Raw genomic sequence first — 20,515 nt, forward strand, 5'->3', positions numbered from 1 at the left:
TGGATTAAATCATTAAATATATTAATAAAGTGAGGCCATTCAAGAATGTCACCTTCAAACAATGGTAAATTGATTATAATTTGCAATTGTAATTGTTTAAAAGCTGTGTCTACAGAATGTTCTTGATTATTTACTCTATGACGACTATTTATCTGCGAGTAATCCAATTCTTGTAATGGAGGCCTTAATTGATTTTCTTTGTCATAATAATTTTGTTCTTTATCCATAATAATTGCAATAACTAATATGGCCAAAAAACAAAGTAAAACTAAATTACACAAATAGTATTATATAGATAATGATATTAACGTAAATTATGAACCCAGATTCAATGTAGTGAAGAAACGCCAAAATAATATTTTCGTTCATTCATAATTTTATTATTGAAGATCACCAATGAAAATTGAATTTTCCAAACTGCAATGTATTTACATATATAACAATATTAGAACTTCACATATAGCGATATTTCACATAATAATTTAATTATCCGGTCTTATCCATATTTTTTAATGATCCGGTCTGGAGGACCAAAACTAATGTACCCCAACTCCTGTCATCTTCTTTCTTCTTATTTGTTAATGAACTAGCTGGTCTTAATTATTGTTAAATTATTAATGTATGTAATTGTTATATATTATATAATGTAATTATTGTATATATATTTAAAAATGTGAACTTAACTGAAGCTATTGTAACTATTGTAACATAATGTAATGATTAATTCAGTATAAATTTAAAGTAAATAAAGGAAGTGCTTAACAATAATTGGTTGTCTGGCAATTACTTAATGTATACAGTTTACACAACCGACAAATTACTCCACAGCTGAATTGTTGTACACCCCAAATACAAACTAATTAAAATAGTTAATCAAATCAACAAGAAACATACTTAATTATTATCTATTAAGAATTAAGAAACCTCCATGAACAGTACAAATATTTTACTTACTAAATATTTATTTGAAATTCTCTCCATCTGTGATTAGAACAGGTTTTATTTAATGATTTTATTGTTATTGTATAAGATATTTTAATTTGTTGTAATGTGATGATGTGTTATGTTGTAAACTTGTAGAAGAATATTGTTATACTTAATATACTTTTATATATGCATATATATATATATATATATATCTTATAATAATGTACATTTGTATGTGCTATATTTTTTTATTTAATTTGTTTTTCCCCCATTTGATAAATGTTTAGGTTTTATATATTTGGGTCACTTTTTGTTTTAGTGGTTCCTTTCTTTTAATATTTTATAGAACTACTTCTTTTTAATAGGTTTTATTTAATAAACATATTTTTCTTTGTGTGCAATGTCCATTATTGAATGTTGGCAATCGTTTGAGCAATTTCAACCTTGTCTACAGCTGATGGGAGTGAAGATCTGGTTGATCCAATGCTTCAGATTCTTCAGTCATGAAATTCTGGTCTTGGATTTCAACTTTCCGTGAAATACGAGGTGCAGAAACCAGCACTTCTCTGGATGTGTCTGACTTTATGTGCATACTCCAGGTTTTTCTTCTTAATAATCTTAAATGCTAGTACATTCTCATAGTGAATCTTGTATCTTCACCTAATCATTGCCAGTAATTGATAGACCACATCTTAAAGGCATCATTTTTGTTTAATTATGCTTCTGATTAAATCCAAAATTTGACCCTCCAGCAGCACAGAGACGATACACAGCACTTAATCTTTCTCTTCCTACATTTAAGTATAGCTGCACAGGACATTTTTTGTTCACAGAAAAGCAGATCTGGCTTTTTCTTTATTCTTGGAAGTGTGACAATCTTCATTCAAGCAGCATCCTAATTGTTTAAAACTTGATACCTATCCAAGAGAAATTTTACTGATAAAAAGCCATCACGAATTTTATGTCTGCTTACTACTGTATATTTTGTCTTCCTTATGTACAGTTGTAATCAATAGCAGCCATTAACAACTTTCACTCTATTTAATGAACTATCATCCTAAACAGTTTGGCAGAAGTCAATAAATATATTTTATAACAACAAAATAATCTAAAACAAAAATAATTTTGAAATTTAACTTTAAATATCACAAAAAACTGATAATTGCTAATCTTAAATTTTAGAGTTCACCACCAAATTACAGACTTAAGAATTATTTGTAATTTTCAAATTATAAAGCTTTAATTTGTTCCAAACTTCAGAATTGAGAAAAAAAGTTTAATTTTCTTCAATTTTGGTTGAAAATATCTTGAATATTAGAGTGATATCAGGCTATTGCCTAATCATCTGTTTTTCATTTTTCCAATTCAATCCAATGCTAAGTGATTATGACAGTAGAACAAAAAAAAATTAAATATCCTCAAAATGTTTATGCTGAATGCATTTTTCATTTAAAAAATTTTCTGCTTAAGTAATATGGAATAACCAGAAGAATAACTTTACAAAATAAAAACCTATTCATCTAAATAAGATTTATTTGATGAAGAGTAAGGCAATGAAGTTGAGGCTCAAATATATCCATACAATATATGTAGTACATGTATTACATCCATACAATATATCCACGTAATACATACTTCACTATTACAAACACATTTACAATAATATTGTGAACGTATATTTACATATAAATATACAACTGATGGGGCAACTACAATCTTTGGTACTGTGATTAGCAAACATTTTACAGTACTGTTTTCTTATCACTTATTGCATTTATTAAAATAACCTTGTATCATGACAACATAACATGTAATGTAAGATACAGACAACACATTATCGATCTAATTTTTTGAATACTGCGTCAAGAAAACTGAGTATTTTAACCTTTTAATTATTTCTTATGATAGAATATTGTTAAATATTGTATGATATAACATTCACATTGACAATGTTAATATTAATATTAATGCTGTAGATTGTATAACTTCAGTTAGTATGACTTATCCCACTCTTCACACATGTTACTTTAAACTAATATCTGGAGATAGGATAGTTTGAATGGAATTTTACTGTTTTTTGTAGAAATTGCTCAAGTGAGTCTTTTTTTTAAAAAGTAATTTCTCATTTAATCATTTAAGGTAGAAACCCCTCAAGTGAGATTAAGCTTTTCTTAATAGAGTAAAATGTAGCATATAAGTGTGATGCGACCTTACCTTTTGATAGATAAATTTGAATTTCAGTTATGAATAGATTTAAAAGACAGATCAGTTGATCAATGTATAAGACCATGATGATGTAGGAGTTGAAGGCTTGAAGTGTTTTATTACCTAATGGAAGTAGCTATAAAATGCTCTTGAAATTATGGTATTGCATATGAAACATTCAGTAATTCAGTATGAAAGTAAATCAAACCCAGATGACAGCGTATGACCATCACCAGTTGCTGATTATCTGGTAATATTAAGAAATGGAAGATTTAAAATAAGTCATGATACTACTGTCTTTAAAGATTACTTAACATTAGTTAACTCTTCTAGATATTGCAGATCCTTGACATAATTTTAATGTCTTTTATATTAGAGCACTAAAAAAAGTGAAGTTAAAAAAAAAATTATTTTGTTAATATAAAAAATTACTAAATTCACAAGATATTTCACAAAGATTTTCACTAATTTCACAAGATACTTAGAATAAAAAGTATCTTTGTTAACAACAGATTTTTTAAAAAGTCTTCCGTAAGGATGAATTGCTACATCACCTTCATTTGTAACATAATTATGTATTAGCTATCTGTGTTATTTGTCTATTTAACATATTTGATAATAACGTAACTACTTAGTTTACTTTCTTGCATGCAGTTGTCAAAAATTGGCCAAATCCTCAAGCGTCATGTATAAGATTCATTTTAAAATCCCCCTTCTCCATCACAGATCATGCAAGCTTTAAATAAGCTTGCCTCGTCCTTAACTCCATGTTTATACAATAGCATTTCATCTGTTTGGGCAGAAGATCTTTCTGAACCATTTTTCAGTAAAAATTATATTTTTTTCCTAAAAGCACATAAAAACATGATCTATAATAAGAAAGTCCTCTCAGTGTAAGTAAAAGTGAATTATTCACTTTTTTATGGATTAGCTGTATACCTTTCATTTTGCATTCCTTTTTCTGTTTCCTAAATAAATACTAATTAATTATTTTTCGTGTTTATAATCACATTTCTAATGCATTTTATAATGGTCACCAATTTTATACGTGTTAATTTTTAATTTTTCAAATCAATTTTTTTTTCAGGATCAAAATCATTTTCTTCAAAACCTGATACTGTGCAAGCATTGAAAAAACCAACCAATATGTCACAATCAGTTGATATAAAAATTCAGAACCCAGGTAATATTACTTTGTAGAATTTTTCATCAGTTGTATAACTTTTTTTTCAGCTTAAATTGGCAAATATTTTATTTCATTCTTAATATAATTTCATACATTTATATAATTTTAAAAATTCATATTTAATTTTCAAACATTTGTTTAAAATATCTAAACTTAAACTTAGAAAATGCGTTCATTTAATTTTTAGGACAATTTTTTTACATTGTGTTCTATGCATCCAATTTTAAATGTATAGTACCAAAGTCAACTTGTCTATACACACAAGAAAAATTTCATAATTTGGATTGTAGTTAATTTAATATTTATGATGTTTATATAATTTATTGAAACTGAGATTTCACAGTAGATACTATTTACTATATTGTTTCCTGATTTGAGGTTTTTAATGTTAATTATGCTTGTAATCATTTGATCTTTTTTTTTAATGTTTTTCTAAGGAATTTTTCATAGTTAAAAGTAACATCAGGCAGTCAATTTTTTTTTGCAAGGGCAATTTCAACAAGATCCTTTTTCAGTAAAAATTTAATGTGAAATTACATTATATTGTTTTAATTAGACAATTGAATTCTGAATTACGTTAAAATTTGTTTAGACAATTTATCTTTGTATTGAAACCAAGCATATATTTTCTTCTTTGACAGTGTACATCCGTGCATTTATGTTTATTGTATACATTGGCATATGTTGATATAAAGACCTGTTTAATTGACACTGAATATCAAATGAGTTGAGTATTTACCTGGTCGTATTGCTTTAGCTAATATGTTAGGATGATCTTTGTTGGATGAACTACCTATACTTGCACATTTATTTATTGTTTTTCTATTAAATAATCTGACAGTCTTCTTAACCATTCAGACTTCCTTTACTGTACAAGAGACTTTTATTTTGCAGTTTTCATGTGGCTGTTTCAGTGAAGTTAATACACAGAATGAGTTGTAGTGTGTGTGAAAATGCCATGTCTGAATGAAGTAGACCTCTTATGACTCCATAACGTATTCCCACAATCCTTCCCTTGCTTGAAACATTTTTGCAGTGCTCTTTTTGAACGGCTACCAGCTGTGCTCTCATATCTGTCGTTATGTACTTCCAGTTTTTAAATCAGGAAACATTCAGCAGCTTCTTCAGCCTAAGGAAACAACAAACTATCATAAGCAGTTATTTCTGTTGAATAAGGAGACAGGTAAACCTGAGGAATTCTGTCTCTGACAAGAAATCCTGGGTTAGACGTGACAAATGTGAGTTTGTTATCAAGGTGCAACTATCACTTGCATTGTATTCCCGCAGGTCTGGCCTTTTTTCCTGATTTGCAACACAATGATGACAGAATCTCCAGACAGTACTGTTTGTTGACAGTGTGGATGGATATACATGATACACAGCTGTACAATAGTAAAAAAAAAACCAGCATTGTTTTCATTTTGCTCCTCACCTAACTTAATTTCTTTAGTCTTGGGAGATGATTGTGTCTTTCACTGTGACAACTGAACTTTTATTTCTGGGTTGTGCCCATACACCCAATATTCATCACCAGTTATGGTCATAAGAAAGTTGGTATTACTGTTGGACTTTACAACATCCTGTGCAGTATAAAAATGTATATCTTCCTATTCAAATGAAACCACTTTTGTGACAGATTTTGCAACCACTCTGTGCATATCTAAATCATCTGTTAAATTTTTGTGTTGTACCATTACTAATTCAATGTCATTTGCAATTTTGTGGATAGTAAGCTAACTATTTTCCATTATCAAATTTTGCATGTTATTAATGAGGTTTGGATTTTGGCTTGTTGACTGTCTACTTGTACTAGTTACTCTCAGCTGAATTTTTGGTATTTTTAAAATTGTAATACCACTCTTTAATCTTTGTACAGCTTCATTTCCAAAACCCTGTTTAATCTTACAAATTGTTTTGCCTTGGCAAGACAAGTCATGTATAAAATAAAAATGTAAACGCCTACTACACAAATACACAATAGCTGCTGAACAACAGAAACCATGTACAAAAACTAATTGTACACAAGTTTTACTACTCATACTCATACCACTTATAATATTGAAATACTTTTCCAGGAAAAAAAAATGTGGCTGGATTCTTTTTGAAGACTTAGTGTATGTAATGTTTTTGTTTAACCTCCAATGGGCTATAAAAAAAAAAGATACATTGACATAAAATGATTTTATTACTAAAAGTTGAGTAGTATGTAACTTTTTCTTCTATATAATCACCAAAACAGTTGACGCATTTGTCGTATCATGACACCAGCTTTCCGATGCCCTCTTCAAAGAAGTTTGCGATCAGTGAGGTAAGGTCACTGAGGCTTGACAGCCTCCTGAAGTAGTTCGTTGGTGAAGAAGTGTTGTCCACCCACCCATGCCTTTAATTCTCAAAAGAGGTGAAAATCACTAGGTGCTAGGTCTGGATTATACGTTGGATGGTTGAAAACATCCCACTTGAATTGTTTGAGAAGATGTTGTATCATGTTGGCACAGTACGATCATGAATTCTCATGGATCAAAACCATGCCGGACAAGAGCATGCCTCCTCGTTTGTTCTGGATCGATCTGCAAAGGTGAGATAAAGATTCACAATAAACTTCCTTTGTTATGTTGCCCTCTGCTCTATAAAGTTCACCAACAAGACACATTTATTGTTCCAAAAAACTACAGCCATTGTTTTCCTGTTGCTCAGTGTCTGTTTGAAAGTTTTTGGCTTGTTTGGAGAAGTTTGCATCCACTGCTCAGACTGTTCTTTGGTTTTGTGGATTGTGATACTGGATCCAAGTTTCATTGCTGGTAGTGATAGACTTTAAAAACACCCTCCTCCTCATTATTGTAACATGAGAAACTTTAAGGCTGATGACATTCACTGCATTATGATCGTCACTCAAATTTTTGGGACCCAACATGCACACAGTTTCTGGTATCTTAGGTCTTTAGTCACAATTGTGTACAGAGAAGACCTTGGAATCTCTGGGAATTTTGCAGAAAATTGACTTATCGTAAACCTCCGTTTGTTACGGACAAAATCATCAACACGCTCAATCAGGCAAACAGTAGCAACAGACTTGGGTCCTTGCCCACCTTCATCATGGATGTACATTAGCCCTTCTTTAAATTCCTTACACCATTTCCGTACACTACCATTACTCCAAGTGTTTTCACCATATACTAGGCTCATTCTGCAGTAGATTTCATCAGTGCTACATCCTTCTGCTTGCAGAAAACATATTACACTTCACAGTTCACAGTTGGCGGGAACATCGATTGAAACAACTGTGTTCAATTGCTTGTATCTCGGCCCAGACTAATGCATTGGAGCTGGCAATGGCAGTGGTTGTGGTGGGGGCCGGTGAAATCACACATCGTGCAGACCTGGCTCCCGCCTATCTCTTGTTTACTTAGATACACAATTATAGGTTGAAAAAACAGCCCTTATATAATATAAATAAATAATGTTCTCCCTCTCTCTCTCTCTCTCTCTGTGTGTGTGTGTGTGTATGTGTGTGTGCGCGCGAGCGCGCATATGTGAAAATCCTGATAGATTTTTATTATTGACTAAGGTTTTAACTTTTTGCAGAGAGACCTAAAGAACTTGGAAAACAAAAATTGTCATTAGAAAGATATAGTTCTATGTTAGAAGCAAACTTAACTCGAGATCAACATACTGCCTTAACGCCAAGCACTGATTCTCCAGAAATACCTTTAATGACTGTTATCTCAAATAAACAGAATACAACATTATCATTGCCTGGAAAGAATCCATTTGAGGATGATGAAGATTACTCATCAGGTACTCCGTTTGATGATGATGATGATTATGATAAAAATTTAAATCCATTTTCAAGTAAGTTAAATGTTATTGTTGACATGTATGTTATATGTACATTTGTATTATATTAAAAGATGGTTCACTATTAATGTAAATTGCCTGTTCAAGGAAATTTCCAAACTTTCAATATGAAAGATTTAATAAATAGTAATTAAATTGATTAAACAGAAAAGTTTGGCAGCTGCATATATGTTAGACTAGAAATGTAAATGGCAGTTTTCATCAATTTGTGATTTAGTTCCTAATATAAAGTTATGACTTGTGATTTTTCTCTTATCAAAGCGGAGAAAACTGAACAAATTCATTATTATATGCACAGTGAATTATGAAAAATAAATGTTTTAAGGTTACACCAATTTGTAAATTGCTAACCTTATTCTTCTTTTTCCTCATATTTATTGTTTGCAGACCTATTTTAGATGAATGGCTGTTTCTTTTTATGTCATAACTAGTATAAACTTGCACATAAAACTTGGTATGAAAATTATATTTATTTCATTTCATTTTGTATACTATACAGAACACTCTGTATATCATTAGATGTTATATAAGTTACTAAAGTTGAACATGAATGTGAATAAGTCAGATAATGGCCATTATCTGGAAAAAAAAACATTGCCAGTATACATTATATATGTTAAAAATCACAAAACTATTTCTCACAATTTTGAGTGGCGTAAAAGTCATTACCACCCTTACAATTTGAAAACCATTTTAAAACTATTATTGGTTTATATCACTAGTTTTTCTATGACAGTTTGGGTTGAAATAACCTACTAAGGAGGGCTGGGACTGTTGTTTTTTGAAGAAACGGTTACAAAAGGGATCTTAACTAAAGGATAGAAATAACCTAGAAGTTTGTCATATGCTATTTCGTTTCTAAAAATTAATTTAATCATTTATATTTCCACCTTGATGACGCTGGACCAGTCTGTGGTACCTCAGGCTGTTAGTGTATTAATGAAGAAGTCTGACATCAGAGTTATAAGACAATGGATTTTCATAGATGTATTACCAAAATTACCATTCCTTTTAGGGTTATTGAAAGATACGATGTATGCCGTTAAACCAAAGATGCTTGAGAAATTAAACAAAAATATTACCTATTTGCTTCAGTATGTCTTCTAAAGCAGCTACTCTTGCTTTCAAAGAAAACTTCTTGTTTCAGTATTCTATGCATCTGTACAGACATAAACATTTTTGAGCTCAAATGTTCAGCAAGGTTAGTTGTGCATTAGTTTTAGTCGATGAACTGTGATTTTTGTGCCATTCTGTATTCTTTTAGTATTATAAGCTTTATTAATTAGAAAAGAGTCAAAAATTGTTTTATAAATTTTTTTCAGTTAATTTTTAATTCAGCATTATTAGTGTTGAAAAATATTTTGACGTTTATGAACAAGCTCTACAAATGGCCATCAGTCTCCCCATAGACTTGATTAATGACTACTCAGTGAAAGACTATTAATAAAGACTAAATCAAAAAGTATTGTACAATAATTAGCAATATCTAGTGCCGTTTTTTATTTAAACGTGCCTGTACAAAATTGAGTAATCGCTTTATTCCAGTTTACAGTTATATCTGTATGTAACATTTAAGTGATTCATAATGTAACTTGTATTGACGGAAAAAATATTATAATCAGATACAGAATTCAATAAATGCACATTTTTGTTTTCTTTTTATATATTTATTTATTTAATTGTTAAGATTAAATTTGACTATATTAACAATAATGTTTAAATATCAAAATGTTTTGTAGGTTATAATTAAAAATCAAGACTGAATGTGGATTAAAAAACAACTTTCCACCATTGAATTCTGTTTCATACATTATTTAAATTGGATTTATTGATATTGATAATCAGTAAAATAGAGTGCGTACTATGTTGAATTGTATAAAAGTGTGTGTGTGTGTGCACATGCATGTTTTTATATATGTATTTATATAATCAAATAAGTAATTACCATGTTGACCACTGTGTTGATAAAATTTAATATTATATGAAATAATAATATGCTTATTATAAAACACAGTAATTAGATGAGATTTAATCATTTAGAAATTAATATAGTAAGTTTAACTAGTCTAATTACTGTGTTTTGGTGTTTCATATTTCGCATAATATATATATATATATATGTGTTTTATAATGTATATAAAAGCCTTTCCTTAACGAAGTTTCTTTTTTAAAAACCAAGTTTTTATTTTATTTACATATAAAATTTATAAATGTAGATATTCTTTGTGTAATATTATTTTGGATATACCTTCCCAACATAAATTTAATAAACAATGTTATGTGTACATGCTAACAGTGAGTTCAAGAATGAAACTTTTCATTACATTGTCATTGTGATGAAGTGAGTGCAACACTGAATAAAAATTACACAAAAGACAAAGCCTTCAACATAATAACATTTCTTAGAATTACTGCATTTCCAGGAATACATTCCAGTAATAATGCTTACATGTGCTAAGTAATATATTCTAACTATAATGTAATATAATATTCTACTATAGAAGAATATTTTATTCCACTATAGAGAATATTCTCTATGTTATAATTATAATCATACACTAATCTGTTGTTGCAAATTATCAATTTGCAATGTGCTGTAAGGGCTTCAATTAATCTTGTTTAGATTTAGGAATTCTGACTGACTGAGATACAGTTGTAATGTTTAAATAAGTGGTATCCACTACATTTTTAAAAAGATTTAAAACTGAGCCCTGCAGTTTCGCAATGAAAATAGAAATCTTTTATTTATTGAGCTAAATTTTGATGTTTTTTTTCATTCCAGGTTGATTTTATTCATCATTCAATAAAGAAGAGACCTGGTTTTCAATTTCAATTCATATCAACTAGATAATTTATTTTATATAGTATATATGCAGCTATCCATTATATGTAAATGTAAAATATGCTAATGATTAATTTTTCATTCTATAGTAATTATATTTTTTGCACAGTATTTTATTTATCCTTAAATATTTCATAAATTTTTATAGAATCTGCATGTTTGTATATTTTTTTTCTTTTCTGATAATTAAAATAATTGTGCATTATAATTTTTATTTATTTTTCATTTAACCCTTTAGTATTTGTTATCTTGTCTTTCATGTCAAGATTAAGTGATTAATTTATAAATCTTTTATACTTAATCAATTATTCAGTTTTATCATATAACGCATACTAAGCATTTGGGCAGAGTTGATAATGGGTTTTGATTTTTTTTACAAAAATTCCTAATCTTTAGTAATATAAAAAATTTAATAGTATATTTTTGTATGTTATTGGTTGATATTTAAATTACTGTATAATATTTAATTCGGTGGTGGTTAAATATTTAGACTCTGACAACTTTTTAAGAAAAAATGCATATTCAATAAAACTGCAGTTAGCTAGGTAAATGGAAACAAAATTTTTCCTCAGCTCCTTAAATAATTATATTTCTTTTTTCTTCTTGAGAGCCAAGCTAATACATATCATAATTGTTTTAAATAACTTATTCACTAGGTAAGCTTAACCCTGTGTATAGAAATACTTTTAGCTTATCAAAAATCCCCAAGCATTATTAGGATTTGAAATCAGAACCTTCCAGATGCAAGGTGAAGATCAGTCCATTTTAAGGGTTAAAAATCTGCCTGGATTTTTTTTATATAGAATTTTACTCTGGTGGATATGATTATGATGAGCTATACTTTATATTAAATTCTCGTATTTTAATTTAGATCATTTACAATAAAGAAAATTTTTGTATCCATAAAATATCAATCTCAATGAAAAACTATATAGAATTATTATTCTTCATTTTACTATTGTCTTTTGTTGCAACATTGGCCTAAAGAATGTTACATGCCTACGGTTCATGCACACTTTAACTAACCTGTACTTTAAAATAATCAGAATTTTTAAAATCATATCACACTTTTCATTTATAATCCAAATATTTTTTATCTTAACAAGCAAAGTTACACAGTATTTCTCTAGGCACCAGATCTTATTTATTATCTGGATAGTAAAACCCTAAGTCAAAATTCCAAAAAATACTGTTTATAAAAATGTTCAACTTTTATTTGATCTAATTCTTGACTGCTGAAATCTTTTCCAGAAATTATTCATAGCAGCATATAAACCATAAAATACTGTTTCTCCTAAGACAGTTAAGCCTCCAGTTAACAATTCAAAAATGTTTCTGTGAAGATTATACACAATTATATTCGCTTTAATTTACATTGCTTGAATTTTTTGTTAAAGTAAATACCTAGCGTATAAACTAAAAAAGGTTTTACCAAAAGAAGGAACAAACTGGTTTAATTTTTTATCCTACAACTTTTTTTTGTGACATGTGTCCTAATTGAGTAAGTGACAAAATCTACTTTTCAACAAGACTGGGGGGCTCATTAGTAAATATTTCTTAACTTTCAATCATCTAAATTGATTTTAGCAAATGCAGTGTTTGATTGAAGCAGAAGCTCTTTTGCTTCATTTTTGTATGGATGTTAAAATATTATATTTTAACATATATTTTTAACGGATAACGGATATTTTTGTAATATAACGTTAAAATAAAATGCATATACAATTACACAAGGGTCAGTCAAATATAAACCATACTTTTGTTTTTATCGTCTTTTAGTACAGAATAGAAATACAAAACATAATTATTGCTTTTCTATGTTGTCTAGAAGTTCTATACATTTTTCCCAACATGTGGGGAGCTTGTGGATCCTTTCTAGATAAAAGTTTGAGGATGTCGCAAGCCAACTGTGCATGAACTCCATTACTTCATTGCTGTTTTGGACTCTATCCTCTCAGTGCCTCTTTTAATGGCCTAAGCAAAAAGTCATCATAGATGGATAAATCTGGACTGTATTGTTCTAAGATTTCTCAGTAAATTTCATCCAGTTTATCCTTAGTGCTAATGACTATGAGGCCTGGAATTGTTGTGAATGAAAATAACATCACTGATTGACTAGTCAGGCTACCATTTGTTTCCTGTGTATGGCTTTCACTTTGTCCAAGAACTGGCTGTAGTATACAAAAAATCGATGAGCAATACTGTCTTTAAAAGTCCCAGAAGACTGTAGTGAGGCTTTAGTAGCTGAAGACCATGTTTTCATCTTTATAGGACAAGCCTATCCATTCTATACTTCCCAATTTTGACTGTGGAGTGTAATGATTGACCCATGTCTCAACACACGTTACTATTCAACACAAAAAATCCTTTCTCTCATTGAAATTAATTGAGGAGCTTTTTTGCAAATTTCCTGTCAGGCCTGTTACTGAGTTGTGGTCAAAAGTCTTGCAACTTTCCTCATACAGATATACTTGTAATAATGGAATAGGCATTTCCAAGACTGATAACCACTTAAAAATAATTTTATCAATCATATGGTGCTGATAGTCTGCAGTGAGGTCATAGATCAAGCCCACTGGGCTGGTCTAGTGGTTAACTCATCATCACAAATCACCTGATTTTGAAATCAAGAGTTCTGAGGTTCAAATCGTAATAAAGGCAGTTTTACTTTTATATGGTTTTGAATACTAGATCGTGGTTACTAGTGTTCGTTAGTGGTTGGGGTTCAGTTAACCACACATCTCAGGAATGGTCAACCTGAGAGTGTACATGACTACACTTCATTTACATTCATACATATCATCCTCATTCATCCTCTGAAGTAATATCTTACGATGGTTCCAGAGGCTAAACAGAAAAAGAGAGGTCGTAGTTCAATGAATTGTTATCATCCATCACACTTCTCCTTGAACGCCTGTTTTGGCTCATTTTCTACAGGTTTACCCTTCCTTTAAATTTGCTAGCTGTGTTGTAGACTTGGATACTGACAATATCATTTCCTCAAACTATCCTTGCAGTCTAGTGAAAATTCTGAACCCCTCATTTCTGAGAAACTTTATTACAAAATATAACATGACTTTGTGTAACCAACCATGGAAGACAATGCTGTGAAGACAAAAGCCCAGTTATTTGACTGACCCTCATATATGAACAAACTTAATGTATAATATACAGGTAGTGTGTGCTTCAAAAAATTACATGCTTTACAAAAATCATGGTGCAAAAGCTTAGCTGTGCTTTGCGTATAAAACCTGCACATCATTTTCTACACTGGGTATGTAAACCATTCTAGGCTTTGTTTATAAACCTGCTGTACATGCTTAACTCTTATTACAGGGATTATGTTTATCTGCTTTTTTCTTGTGAAGTTTTTCAACTTGTTCAGCAGTTGGCATTTCTCCAATTAAGGTTCAAAAATTATCAAGCAGCGCAAAGGAACCATTTCTAAAAAATTAAAGTTACAAAAATAGCAGTCAGTTACCAGTAAATTAAATGATTCCTTTTATTTAAATATTTCTACGGAAGAAACCAGTTTATTACCACAAAATTATGCTGATTAAAGTGAAGAATTAAAAGTTTCTTATCAAGCAGCTGGAGCATTCAAATCAAAAAATTCAGTATGAGTTTAGTGTTAGTCAGTATTTAGCCTGTCAATCCAACAATTAGTTAAGGCAAGTGGAATTTTTCCACAAATTGCCGGCAAAAAGAAACCCAGTCACATAATTGATATAAATTTTATTAAATGTGTCCAATATTTTTACCAGAATGATGAGCAGAGCAGAGCCGAATGATCCAGGCAAGAAGGATTGTGTCTCTGTAATACAAGCTGACGGGAAGAAAATTAATATTCTAAAAAGGTTTATCTTATGTAACATAAAAGAACTGTACACAGCCTTCAAAGAATAACATAATTTAAAAATTGGTTATTTAAAATTTGCTGATTTAAGACCTAAATTTTGTGTTCTGGCTGGTGAGTCAGGTACTCGCTCTGTTTGTATGTGTGTCATCTACCAAAATGTAAAACTTGTGTTATTTTCTCTAATAATGAAATTTAATTATAAAATTCTCCTTTCAACCATGGTATGTGATATAGAAAATGAAACGTGCATGCTGTCACAGTGTGAAAAATGTTCAGGCACTAATGATGGGCTCAAATTACTGCAAGAGAGTTGGGATGATTTTGATTCTGAAACTATCTTCAAACAGTGGGTTTCTGTTGACCGTTGTGAACTAACTACTCAAATTCTTCCATTTCAAGAGTACTTAAAAGGCATCATGTTATAGTAAAGAAACAAGCTAATCCTCAACATTAAAAAGGAAAACTTGCTGGAGGGTGACTGTATTAGGAGACTTCTCTCAAAATTTTCCTTTTGTGATACAGGATAAAGTCCAGTAATATCACTGCTGAAAACTTATGCCGCAGTCATCCATTTCTAATATATTTAAAAAAAGAAGGAAAATTGCAAAGCCAAAAAAGCTACTGTGTGATTAGTGAGTACTTGAAGCACAATACTACATCGTTCTTGTGCTTCCAGAAGCAAGTCATAAATAAAGTAAAAACACAGTTACAAGTAAACAATTTTTTTATTTTTCTGATGGCTTCTCAGCCCAGTATAAAAACAAAAAAAATTTCATAAATTTGTCCTACCATCAAGAAGATTTTGAAATCGCAGCCGAGTGGCATTTTTTTGCCTCATACCATGGAGAGGACCATGTGATGGTATTGGTGGAACTGTAAAAAGGACTGTGACTAAAGCAAGCCTTCAAAGGACAGTCAACAATCAAATTGTTGCACCTTCTGAAATGTACAATTATTGCAAAGACAATATTAACATTTATTTTCTGCTCCTAGTAAAGATGTTCAAGAGACTGAAGAATACCTCAATTCTTGTTATCAGGTAATCACAGTCCCAGAAACAAGAACTTTTCACAGTTATGTTTTAACAAGACAGAAATGTGTTCTGAAAGTCTGGGCAATCTCTAAATTATAAACACTTACACAAGAACATAAGTGTTTCTGATTGCTTTATAGGTTTACCAGAGTCAAAATGTAAAAATTATGTCTGCTGCATATACAGTGGCAAGTGGTGTTTAGGCAGTCAAAATACATGAAAATGAAGAGGAATATTGAATAGACTTTTCCCATCCGCAGGGTCCTAATACTTCATTCAAGAAATCATTGAGGGATAATCAAACATTGGTTCAACTGGAAAATATTTTAAAGATTCTCATGCTTTCAGAGCTTTTTCTGTCAACTCCTGGAAGAGGACACAACGTAACACCAAAGATGAATGAGGACTTATCAGTTCTATTCAATAAAAAAAAAAAAAAATGGCAGGAGCACTAAGGTATGTTAGTTAAGTTTTTGTCAAAAATGCAAGATTTATTCATAACTTCTATTATGAGGAGTAAAATAAGATAAAAGGAAATTGAACATCTTGTTAATGTATTTGAATTGTTTATCATTTTGTAATTATTATTTGTCATTTTGTGATTGACTATTTATTAATTATCAATTTATTCATTATAATGACTTTAGTTGTGACTTTTATAATCAGAAAAAATACATAACATCAGTATTTTTGGTTACATTTTTCACGGTTAGAAGGAACAGTGTTTTTAGCAGTTTTGATGGCTCATTACTTGTCAACCCCTTTGAGTAACAAAGCAAATTTTATGTGGTTTTAAAGTACGTAAAGAGTACTGCTGTAAAAATTTAAGATTTTTTCCACCTGTCCCACGTGTGTTTTTGGGCCCAAAAAATGAGACATTTTCAAAATCACGGCCATTTTTTTTTTTAATGAAGGACAGGATTCAGTAACAGTCAGATTTTTACTAGTGTTAAAAGATAAAAAACAGGCCTGTTACCTTAAGCCCTTCAAATTTTGTGCCCAAAATTTGAAAAAATAATAATTTGTAAATATAACTTCAATAAACATTACAGGATTTGGTTGTGTAAGAAATTGAATTTTGAGTACACTAAGATGAAGTTCCATGTTTACTCATTCCAAAAAGCCCTTTTTGATCCTCTCTACGATGTAACAAGAATTCTACAGCTCGTGGAAAAAGTGACAAAAATGGGTATTTTACCGGTTGACAAGTTAGAAAATAGTCTATTACTCAAGAAAAACATTTTTTGAATTAAAATGGAATACCCCATATGTAGTTGTTATTTGTGACAGTAGATAAGTTTTTCTGTGATAGTGATTATAATTAAAATTTTATTATGTTAGCGATGATAGTAGCTGCATGTTTTTTGTTTAATATTTTAGTTTTAAGTTTTTTATTTTCTTTTTTTATTTCATATTTAAGTTTTAATTTTGTTTTTAAATTTCTAGTGTATGTTTTTTGTTTTCTAGGCGATGATAACGTAAATGTTTTTCACCCCCCCACACCAAAACAAAGTTACTAAAAATGTTATCTTCTGCAACAAAAATTTCTTAGGTAAACTTGTCTGTATTTTCTGTCAGTGGTCATTGATTTATGGTTCTGTTTCTTTGATGTGATGTAATTTAGTTCATTTTTTTTTAATGTAATAGATTAAGAGATTGTGAAACGTGTTTAAACAGACATAGCATTCCTCCAGGAACAAAGGAAGTTTGCTGTACATATTTAGATATAAGGATATAAGCCACTATATGAAATTATACTACTTTACATCACCAGTTTAAAAGCTTATGTGCTAATTAATGGTTAGAAGGATAATGAATCCCTTTTTTTATTGTTTTACATACATGGAACCAACCAACTTACATTTATAGAATTCAGTGGTAGGCAGATAAATATAACCAAGAAAGTAGTAATCAACTGGAACACATATTTGTAGGAGATTTATTCAATTCCTATGTTCAAAGACAATCTTGGCGAAAATCAGTAGAGAAAGTTTATTTTAGTAATATGTAAAATTCTATTTACTTATTACAAAAATTATGCAGGAACTTTACATTTTAATAAAGGATTGTAAATAAAACAAATGAAGGGTGTTAAGACAACAGACAAGTATCACACAATCTAGCATCATTGAAAAAAAGGATGTTGAGTAACAATAATTTGTGGTCCAAGCATTTTCAATAAACTGGTTTCTATAGATCACCATAAGTAACTTAAGTACTGGGTACCACACCAGTGAATTGCATAATTACACAATGGTATTTTACGGCTTATATCCTTATCAGTCAATGCCTGAAGAAACCAGTTAATAAATTATAAGTATTCTATTAACACTTAAAAAGCAGTAGAGTTAATAGAATAGAATGTCTTTATTGATAATTAATTTTTACAATAAAATTACTGATTATCATATATTATATAGAAGATGAAGATTTCAGAACATTATTAACATTAAAATACAACTTAACCTTTTAACTTTTCTTCTGTTGGTGTTTGTGTTACAATTACAGCCAAACATGTTTTCAAATTTTTACACTGTTTTACTATAAGTCTCTTTACTCGTAGAACAATGTATGTAATGATTTTTCATGTAATAGAGCAGTTTGTTTCAAATTAAAACGTGACTCATATTTTCTTGAGATTTTTTTTAAGAGTCTTTGTAGTATATCAGAAATAAGTACATTAAAAAATCTTTACCATTTCTAATATAAAAATAAAGGAGATAAAATGATTAATTATTAACTTATTTATTCTGTTTAGATTATTCATTTTTACTTATTCTTTTATTTAATACAATGAAACTTATAAAGTAAATAAATAACTGATATAAATTGTGAACCCAAAACAAATATTATTGTAACTCTTATATTAAATTCTGTTATAAATTCCTTGTAGTTTGTGAGGCCAAGCAAAGTTCCAGATCCTCTGGCAGGCTCGGGAAGCGATTTCGCTCCGACCTTGCCAGTGGTCTATAGTAGGAGCTTTTAAGCTTTGATTGTTTCGAGCAGGTTGCGTAAGGACAGGTGGCCTTGCTCGGAATAACTAAGCGAAAAACGCCCACCTGTTTTGTAATAGGTGATAGGATTCTTTCAAATTGCAGCTGTTGTACCTGGCAGTGCAGTTGGTGTATTTTCTCATTGCTAAGCTGCTGTGGAGCAATCCGAGGGAGATTGCCTCGAGAACGTGGTTGTTTTAGCCAAGGATTTGGTTACTAGTGACCCATTTCTACCAAAATAAACTCAAAAAAGGAATCGCACATTTCGGTCGAGTTTCGACAATTCCTTTCTTTTTCCTGGTTAGCGTCAGGTAATTACCGTTAAGATAATACTTCAGAGGATGAATGAGGATGATATGTATGAATGTAAATGAAGTGTAGTCTTGTACAGTCTCATTTCAATCATTCCTGAGATGTGTGGTTAATTGAAACCCAACCACCAGAGAACACCATATCCACGATCTAGTATTCAAATTCGTGTAAAAATAACTGACTTTACTAGTACTTGAACGCTGGAACTCTCGACTTCCAAATCAGCTGATATGGGAAGACGCGTTTACCACTAGACCAACCCAGTGGCTTAGAGTTTCGACAGTTAGTTGACTCGTACCTTTCCAAGTGTGCTTTGATGGTTTCTGATCTGGCATTAAAATGCGAGGGCCTCCAGGGCGCTAACCGAGCCCTAGATTCGGTCGTTGATCGACTATCTGGCAAGGTGGAAGGAGTCAGGACTTCAAACCGATAACAGGGAGGGTCCTTGGCGAAATCCTTACCTCTTTAAAACGGGTGTAGATGAAGGTGAAAAAGCCTGTCTCCTTCGCTGCAGTAACAGCCGCACCTGGGCCTAAGCGGGTTAGTCCCCGCCGCCAGTTCAGGAGTCGACTAACAAAATTAAGCGAACCACCGTCAAGGTGGTCCCAGTAACGCCTGGTCCGGGGGCTTCATCTACGATGACGGAGCTGACCCTGAAGAAGGTCCTGGATCCACGGAGAGAAAAGTTCAAGATCTCCCGGGTCACGAAAACAATTATATGTCCTGGAGGTCGTAATTGCGCAGCAGACGAAGTAGCTGCTGGAGGCCGACGTTCTGAAGAAGAACGGGCTGAAGGCTTAGTTTCTGGCCGAACGGAGGCTTCAAATATTGGTGAATGATTTACCAAGGGCAACGAGGCCAGAGGAGCGTGAAATCCTCAAGGCGATACACAGCCAAAATCCAGTGTTGGATATGGCTGTTGAGGACTTTCTCAAGGAAACCAGGGTGATCCGACAGTTGCAGGAGAAGGAAGCCTCAAAGAACCACTGTGTGATTGAGACCTTGCCTAAAATCCGGCAGGTCTTGGTGGCCAGTGGCCAGCTGTTCCTTGGGTGGACCTCTTGCAGGGCCGCTGACCATACAGAAGTACCCCGGTGCTTCAAATGTCTAGGCTTTGGTCACACCTCTCTCCGTTGTAGGGCACAGTTAGAGATGTCTGGCTATTGCGCCCGTGCAGGGCACAGGGCAGTTAATTGTCCTACTAAGACCGCGCCTGCAAATTGCGCTTCTTGTGCCTTGTTGAAAGACTTCGATGCCGGACAGAGCAGACAATGAAGGTCGCACGAAATAGCACGGGCGAAGA

The 20,515-nt window shown here is 31.3% G+C and overlaps 2 protein-coding genes across 2 annotated transcripts in view; both read left to right on the top strand.

Moving 5' to 3' along the window:
- The window catches only part of LOC142327858 (vacuolar protein sorting-associated protein 11 homolog), an 81,486-nt gene extending 73,453 nt beyond the window's left edge, over window positions 1–8,033 (top strand). Inside the window, exons 13-14 of the mRNA XM_075371211.1 lie at window positions 4,220–4,315; window positions 7,901–8,033. Coding sequence (XP_075227326.1) covers window positions 4,220–4,264 — 45 coding nt within the window. The 3' untranslated portion in view covers window positions 4,265–4,315; window positions 7,901–8,033. The remainder of the gene's footprint in view (window positions 1–4,219; window positions 4,316–7,900) is intronic.
- LOC142327859 (galactose-1-phosphate uridylyltransferase-like) overlaps window positions 4,279–20,515 on the top strand; it is a 36,635-nt gene continuing 20,398 nt past the window's right edge. The window contains exons 1-2 of the mRNA XM_075371212.1: window positions 4,279–4,315; window positions 7,901–8,167. Of these exons, the coding sequence (XP_075227327.1) occupies window positions 4,279–4,315; window positions 7,901–8,167 (304 nt within the window). The remainder of the gene's footprint in view (window positions 4,316–7,900; window positions 8,168–20,515) is intronic.

The sequence above is a fragment of the Lycorma delicatula genome, chromosome 7 (genome assembly GCF_047948215.1).
Source record: "Lycorma delicatula isolate Av1 chromosome 7, ASM4794821v1, whole genome shotgun sequence".
NCBI classification, from domain to species: domain Eukaryota; kingdom Metazoa; phylum Arthropoda; class Insecta; order Hemiptera; family Fulgoridae; genus Lycorma; species Lycorma delicatula.